The sequence below is a fragment of the Austrofundulus limnaeus genome, unplaced genomic scaffold (assembly GCF_001266775.1).
Source record: "Austrofundulus limnaeus strain Quisiro unplaced genomic scaffold, Austrofundulus_limnaeus-1.0 Scaffold11, whole genome shotgun sequence".
Lineage (NCBI taxonomy): Eukaryota > Metazoa > Chordata > Actinopteri > Cyprinodontiformes > Rivulidae > Austrofundulus > Austrofundulus limnaeus.
Window position 1 is genome coordinate 2714771 of NW_013952413.1, and position 8595 is coordinate 2723365.

The window sequence follows — 8595 nt, forward strand, 5'->3', positions numbered from 1 at the left end:
CTGTTTGTCAGGTAGTCTTTGATCCAGGCGATTGTTGAGGCCTCCACCGGCGTCTTCTGGAGTTTCAGACAAAGCAACTCAGGTTCATCATATCATATAGTTGTTTGCACAATTTCCAAGTCCTGCTACTGATAATTTGATGCTAATGTGCTAAAAGATTTACTATTTATTTATAGCAATACGAAAGAGCAACTTGACAAGTTGCTCAACGTTCCTTATTTTAATGCAATGGTAACTGAATGCTTTTTTCATGTAAAGGTTAGAATATTATGACTTTATTTTCGTATTTAAAAAATAATAATATTCTTGTTGTGTGGCCCTAATACTCTGTCATAGGATTGTAAGAGATTTTGCAGGATTAAAGTTTATTCATTTACTTCACGTTTTAAGGCTACATTTGTAAAAACAAAACATCACTCTCCCTTAGCTTACAGGTGTATTCTACGTGTTTAAAAAGCACATTTTTTAAAAAAATAAATCTTGCTTAAAAAGGTTAATGTATTCAACCATAGTGCCAATTTAACAACTTTTCTTCCCCTCCAGCCTTTAAATKTAAACTATGAGAGTTTAATGACATTACCACCATCTGTTCTCTCATATGGCTTTTCTCACCCCATCCACCCTTTGGAACCACCTTTACCTTTCAGTTTGAGCAGATTTGCCTCCTTGCCTGCCGTGACAACTCCCCACCCCACAAAATATATTCAAAGTAATATTTAGTCTGGAAACTTCAGACTGGCTGTAAAATAAAAACAAAGGGTTGCACGTTATGTGATAACAGTTCTTAATACTGGGATGATGATATGACTTGCAGTATAAATGAACAAATACTTGAGTATGCAGTGTTGACGTCTTTCTGCTCTGGGTTCACAGCAAGAAACCAACAACTAACACATCGTTTTCATTCCAACATGGCTATTTAATTAAAAAAATGTGCAACTAAACACAGCTGCTGAGTTAGCAGCGAAACAACAAACTGCAATGTTTCTAAATGACTTTAAAACATTTTTTGATGCTCTGAATACTGGAAAACTCCCCTTACTATCAGGAATTTTTAAAAGAAATAATAAAAACATCTGAAGATAAGTTTAAGAATTTTAAGGCTGCAACACTGAGTCGATAAAATCGATAAACGATTATTCAAAGTGTTGGCAAGAAATTTCGTTATCGATTTGCTGTGTTKGGCATTTTATGATGGTTTTAATTTAATGATTAAGCTTTAAGTTTTAAACGGACAGTAGCTGCGTTTCCATTGACCATAAAAATGTGTAAATTAGAATTGCGAAAATAAATTTGCTCAATGGAAACATGGCAATTTTGAAAATAATGTATGTTTTTTTGACACAATGGTTTTGTGCGAGGATAAGGTGGTTTTTCAGCCGTGTCGAAAATGGTGTATTTCACAAAACTGCAATGGAAACACTTTTTTCGCATCACAGCAGTCATGTGATCAACAATCAGATGTTTCTACTGGAGAAAAAGACGACAAAGAAGAAGACAACAGGAAGTAGAAGTATTAAAATCACTGACTACAATTTCCCAGAAACACCACATACGTAGCCACTCYCAAGTATAAGGGTCTCGTCGCTCGAAAGCCTCGATAATACGTCTCCTCTGATGTCTGATAATGGGCGCTAATGCCGTGGTAGCAATATGAATATATCTCATGTAAGTGTTTACATCCATCGCCGCCATGTTTGTAATGACTTATCACGAGAACAAACGTATTAACATGTGATTTTAATAACATTTCTTACTTAATGGAAACACCGCAATTGCGAAACTATGTTTTTTTTAGAATATCGACAAAGTTTTGTGCACATTTGCAATGGAAATGCAGCTATTGTCTGAGGGAAAACACTTGTCTTAACCTAACTGCAAATAAAATGAGGCATTTATTGGATTATTGTAATAAGCAGATGTCTTGACTTAAAGTATTCTTAACATGATCGTCTCTGACCTGAGACTGTCCATGGTCAAACATAAAGACTTCACTTTAATAGTTCCCACTTTTTTCCAGGTTACACTCTTCCCTAAGGAGTGTAACCTGGAAAATGTGTCATTTTACAAAGCTCATGGAGAGAAAACAAGAAGATACTTTTGACAGAGCACACAATTTGTGTATATTTTTGTGTACATTCATTGTTTTAGATCGATTGTATATGTTAGCTTTGTAGAGACCCAATAGAGTGCTGTGTGAACAGATTGTGAAGCGCTTTGAGTATCCTGGTTGGATAGAAAGGCGCTGTATAAGTACAGTCCATTTACAGTCCACTGTTTTACTGAAGCTGTTTCACAATTATTTTGTTATTTATGCATTGCAATTTAATATTACAGTAACATAATTCTCAAACAGCAAACTGTTTGCGCAATTTCCTATGTCAGTCCTAATTTTATATTTTGGAACGAAGAGGTCAAAATTAAAACTTCTTTCTTTCTTTCTTTCTTTCTTTCTTTTTTCCGATCCATTGATTATTCAAAAAATAATAATAATCAAGGTGTAAGAAAATTTAGTGATCGTTATCTGAAATCGTGACGAAACCGCATGAATGTTGAAAAGATTAAAATGTGAAGAGATGGACCATACAACACCAGTTATTGGAGTGAACGGTGGTTTAATGCTCTCTGTGCAGACGTGAAACCAACGCCGAATGAAAACCGGAAGTCCCGGCTTATAAAAACACTGTTCTTCAGTGCCTGGTACGCCCCCTACAGGCCTTCGGCTGAATCGCAGACACTCTGAACAGCAATGCTCTCCTAATGTTTTAATTAACGGTTTTATTATGATGATTATCATGATGTTTCAGGCATGTATCTAAACCTATTTTAATCAAGACATAATAATAGTCAAACAATAGATTATAAGATTCAATACTTAAAAAGGAAAACTATGGATATGATGTAGTGCTTTTAAAAAAAGTATCTAACATGACTAATAAATTTCTTCAAAGGGTTAATCGATTATTATAATAATTGTTAGTTGCAGCCCWAAAGAATTTTAAATGAATCCGAAAAAAATCTAAATCCGACTCCAAATCATCTAATTGTAATTGTGCAACATTTTACTCCACTATGTGGCTATGGTTTGATGTGGAATATCAGGTCCAYAAACATATAAATGCAAACATTTGAGCCTACYGTTTATTGCATTTTATGCARTTTTGCAATATTGCACAGGCTGTTGTCACGATGATAAATTTGCGATACACTGTGCAGCTCTAGTGCCGACTTTTATCATCGACTGGATGAAGTGAAGCATTTACTAGTGAGCAGAGTTGAAATAGCAAACATAATCCAACTGTTTCTTGCTAAAACAGTCCCTTACCTCCCATGTGCAAAAACAATCATTTCCCCTTTCATTTGGTCTGAACCAATCCATGTGTTCTGAGGTGACTTAAAACCAAATCAAAAGGAAAAAAAACCTAAGACACCATGCAGCAATAGTTTAGAGCATTAAAAAGAAATTCTTGTTCATTGAAAGCAGCAGGTGAAATTAATAAAAGCAGCAGGTTTTGCCTGTGGGAACTGCACTCCATCACTTGGTCAATAAGCATTCAATTACATCTTTCACTTAAAAAGCTCAGCTAAAATTCATGAAAACATCTATTCTCTGCTCAGGCGTACTTCACATTAATCTGATGTCTTTGGAAATAATGTCTCCTGGCACAATGGGAGGTATAATGATTTATCTTTATATATATATATATATATATATATATATATATATATATATATATATATATATATACATATACATATATATACACATATATACATGCATATATATACATATATATACACATATATATATGTGTGTGTGTGTGTGTGTGTGTGTGTGTGTGTATACTGTAATATTAAATATATCAGTAGGCAAAAAAGAAACAGACCAGAGTCATGTGATGCATCAAATTAGCTCCTATTGTAATCGTCTTCAAAGTTGGCTAAAGCAAAGAGTCTTCTTGTTACAGACAGCAAATGAGAAATGAGGGCAATCAATACCTTGTGTCGGAATTTCATSACTGGTCGATATGGGGGTGACCCAAACCCCTCCTTGTTTGGTCTCCCACTGGCGCCGAGCACGCCAAGCCCCAACAGCAGGAAGGCGACCGGCCACCATCGAGCTGTCGTCATTGGTCCTTCCCTGTCGAAAACCAAACCAGAATGGTGAGTTCTCCGCTCCAACGCTCTGAAGGTTCGATACCGGTGGGCCGAGCCCATTCATCAAGCRTGCTGTAATTAGTGTAGACAATGAGAACTGCAAAACTGTCGCCGSTTCAAACTCGAGCTATCAATACGTACCCCACACTCAGCGGGGAGATTAGATCTCTTTTTGAATCAATTATGGGGGAAATAGACGTCAAGAGAAAATCTAGATAAGAAAGACAAAGAGCCAATATATTAAGGCAATTAAAGTGAGGGCTGTGGATTAATTAGGCTGAGTGTCTAAATCAAGTAACTGTGATGTGTTGAGAGATAAGATCTTCAACAGCGACAGCGCAGGCCTGCAAAAGATGCAGCTCAAATACAGTATATCTACATGAGTGAGAATATTCACTTTACSGCTCTACTATAAATGCATTTTCAATTATTCAGAATGCTGTGTGGGAAGAAGTGTGACCTTTCATGTCGTGAATTAAATAAGAGGACTTAGTGAGAAAAATAACATGCCCAGTGAAAATGTTTGTCACAGAAACAGCCTGGTTGAGTAAACAACACAGCGAGTATTGTAATTCAAGTCATCGTGCATCGATACGGCAGCTCGCCCCCAAAAACACTCTTCAACAGCAGCGGTTTATACGTTAAATTCTTTTGATTTGTAGACATTCGCAGAAAAACACTGAGCTCCACTTTTTCTGAGCCGATCTCAACCCCCTCGGTGCTCGCTCATCTTTCCTGGTGCAGGGAGATGACTGACAGCAGCATGGTGACCCCCGCTTCCTTGTTCTACTGGAGTGACAGAGTCTGACAACAATGGTGCCGCCGTGGCAGACTTCTGAGCACGCTCGCTAGTCACCGGAGGTTAGGAGGTTCCACCAGAACGGAGCGTGTCACCACGATGGCTCCGGACGAACGGCAAACACTGAAAAGTTTGTTTTTGTGACTTTTCGTGACTTCTGTTGCCTTYCGGAGCTCCCCGATGTCTCCGGGTTTTCTGCACAGCTTCAGCTTTGAAGCCATTTCCTTTTTTTTTTTTTTTTTATTTCAAGCATTTTCCTCAAGGCAAAAGAAAACACAAAAAAGATCTGATGGATATGGATAGAAGACACTACAAATTGGTAGCACATACARCTGTTTTATTTTGGACATTTTAAGGGCTTGCCAAACTTCTTAAGAAAGTTTAAGTCTTATTTAAAGCTTTATAGAACAAAGTAAATGTTCATTWAAAAAAACCTCTGCACCATTATCAACACGCCCACAAACCCATCAAGTTCATCTACTTTAATTTACTGAAAAACTGTTATACCTGAGATGACAAACCAGGTAATGAAAGATGATGTATGAAAAGAAATGGGCATTACTATAAGTGCAGCACACTAAAATGATGGACAAAAAAAGTTTAACTTAAAACTAAACTTTCAGTCATAATGGATATCTTATTTAATCAGCTCATTTTTTTTCAGTAGATGGAAACAAACAGGAAGCATGTATAAATAAATCTAAAGGTAAAGTTTCTAGAAAGACTGTAAAGCAATCATAAAACAATTAACTGAAAATGATCAACAGTCTCAACAATTCCCTGAACAATCAATTTGAAGAGTTTGGCACCAATATTGTATMATTTACCAGTAATTTTTCACGTCTTCCTTTCAGGGTCACGGGGGTCACTGGTGCTCATACCCAGCGGTCACAGTGCGAGGGGCGGGGTACACCCTGGACAGGTTGCAAGTCCATCACAGAGACACATAGAGGCAAACAAGACAAACAACCATTCACTCTCTAAAAAACTATTTAGAGTTACCAATTAACCTAACAGTCGTGTTTTTGGTGTGTGGGAGGAAACCAGAGTGCCCGGAGAAAATCCACACATACACAGAAAGAGCATGCAGACTCTACCCAAAACGGTCCCCGGGCCGGGATTTGATCTGGCAACCTTCCTGCTGAGAGGCAACAGCTGTGCCACCTAACCTAGCTCTTTTTACTGATATGAAATAACATATAAGAAAAAATAGTCAAAACCTAATTAAAAAGTTTTAAAACAGCAACATAAAACTAACGACCTCAATCATGGACAGAAAAAATATGTTTGGTTTCAAGACAAAACATTTGGCCTCATGCAAGAACCGTTTGTACGAACATATTTGTTCTTAAGTTGTGCGTACGAGTGATTTAGGAGAATTTGTGGCATTCACCAATTTTCTCGTATTCTAAGATTTTTTTCAGATACAAACAAAATTCACAAGTGGTCCAGACCTGTCGAATATTTTACGAGCAGTCGGTCTGCTGTTATCCAGATGGATTTTTCTCATAAATAACTTTATATTTCATTAGTTTGAAGATATTTTGAGTGGAAAATAAATCACACTTCATAGTTATGTTGACAATAGGCTATTCTGTTTGAACTGGAATTAGATTTTAAATATAAATAATGACATAAATTGGTTAGATTAAATTAAATTGGCTATTAATGCTGTTGTATAACACTACAATGTTAACATGAAGATCTCAAACTACAAACCAACTTAAATTATGTATTAATTGAAGTTTGGGGACACTTTGAAATGCTTTATTTCAGAACCGCGTCTGACACCACTTGTGACGGCGCGACTGCTCTTCTTCCGAATAAATGAAAACTATGTAACACAGTTGTTTACACACTACAAGTTCTTTTTTACTTTGTGATGTCATTTATGAATGGGCACTTCCTGGAATATGGGGCAGGAAACGTAGCCTTATATGGTGTTTTTGGGGTAGTAATTACGGTAATCACCTTTCCCCGTGCACGAGCACCTGATACACATTCATCAGTTTACGCAGCTCATTTACACACATTTCCTGAAGATAGAAGAGTTTGTTGAATCTGACGTGACATGTTCGTACAAAGCCTTCGTACGAACAAAAGTAAGAGAAATTTAGGATAAGGATACAAACATGTTYTTGCGTGAAGCCCAGTGTGTTGTATGTGGAGCCTTGTGTGCCACCATCATAAGTTATCWTGCACATTCATGTTTGCATAAATAATTCAAATCTAAAGTCGTAATAGTTTTATAGACAAATAAGCTGCAAACAATTTGAAAGTTTTCCTTGAAATCCCCGAGGAATGCCATAACTTTGACGTGTGGGTTTATATCCCCCCTCAGTGAACATCTAAGCTTTRGCATTGACTTTCAAATGAAGACTACCCATTTCCCACTATGTACACAATGAATCATGTCCTGACAACTCGGAGGCTCTGCATCACTTCTCCTATCCATTTCATTCAGCAGACTTTCACCAGTCAGTGTGCTGGCCAAGCTGACAGTAACATCCACAAAGCCCACGGGTGAGGATGCACCACACCGAAACGATGCTGCTTATGAAATTCTACACAAAGCACTTACTAAAAACAGTGTTGGTGCGAAAATGAAAAGACATTGAATTTGACACAAAGCCACTGGTTTTTGACTATGAATGCAGCATTCTTTTTTTCCTGCATTCTGCCCASTTACTTAAGCAGGTCTGCCCTGCACTCTGTCCACAATGTACCCTCCTTAAATAAAGACCGTGTCCACTGAGGGGATGCTCAAATGTAATCAAATACACAGTTCCACAGTAATCATGGTGTCAAGGCTGGCTGCACTGCAGATGGTTCCACAATCATTATTAGACTGTCCTCCAAACCAAGTGACCAACGTTGATGATCTAAACGTAGCAATACATCAGTTTCCATGTGACTGTTTACCATGAAACCCTGATACAGTCAATTTATACTACWAGTAAAATTTACTGCTAAACAATGAAACAATCCACGTACACAAGAGGTTTAGGAGATTTGGGGAAAAAAATATCACAATGCAATGAATCTATCCCRAACACAATCGCAACTGTGGGTGTAAAGCACATGTGTCAAACTCGAGGCTCGAGGGCCGGATGTGGCCCACCACTGGATTTTGTGTGGCCCGCTTCAAAGATGTAATGTTTTAAAATAAGCATATGCTGCTTYCTCCCATAATGCAGTTTGATTACTTTACTCGCGAAATGACAGCCTCCCACCACTAGGTGGAGCTGCAGCCCTGTTGTACTGGGAAGTGGGCAATTTCCCACTTAAGGGCTCGACACACGGGAGGCGACGTCGCTCGCTCTCCATTCATTTCCTATGGAGCCTGTGCGGTGAGGCGACATTCGCTTGCCCTCCTCCAGCTAAGCGACCGACGAAAATAGTGCATGGGAAATTTTGCGCTCGTACACATACACGTACACAGGCGAGCTTGCGACGCGACATATGAAAGTTGAAAAATGTTCAACTTATGTCGCTGTCGCTTAGCGTACAACCAATCAGTGAGGGTTTCATTGACTGACCAATGAGAGGAGAGTATGCTACACACTGCTGTTAGCTAACACTTTCACCAAGTGATTACTAAAAAGCTTTGTGGGAATTTATTGGCACCAGGGTGAAGT

At 38.1% G+C, this 8595-nt stretch overlaps 1 protein-coding gene across 1 annotated transcript in view; it reads right to left on the minus strand.

Annotated features, from left to right (window-relative positions):
- fstl5 (follistatin-like 5) overlaps positions 1-8595 on the minus strand; it is a 234636-nt gene that overhangs the window by 183178 nt on the left and 42863 nt on the right. Inside the window, exon 2 of the mRNA XM_014002001.1 lies at positions 4000-4141. Coding sequence (XP_013857455.1) covers positions 4000-4131 — 132 coding nt within the window. The 5' untranslated portion in view covers positions 4132-4141. The remainder of the gene's footprint in view (positions 1-3999; positions 4142-8595) is intronic.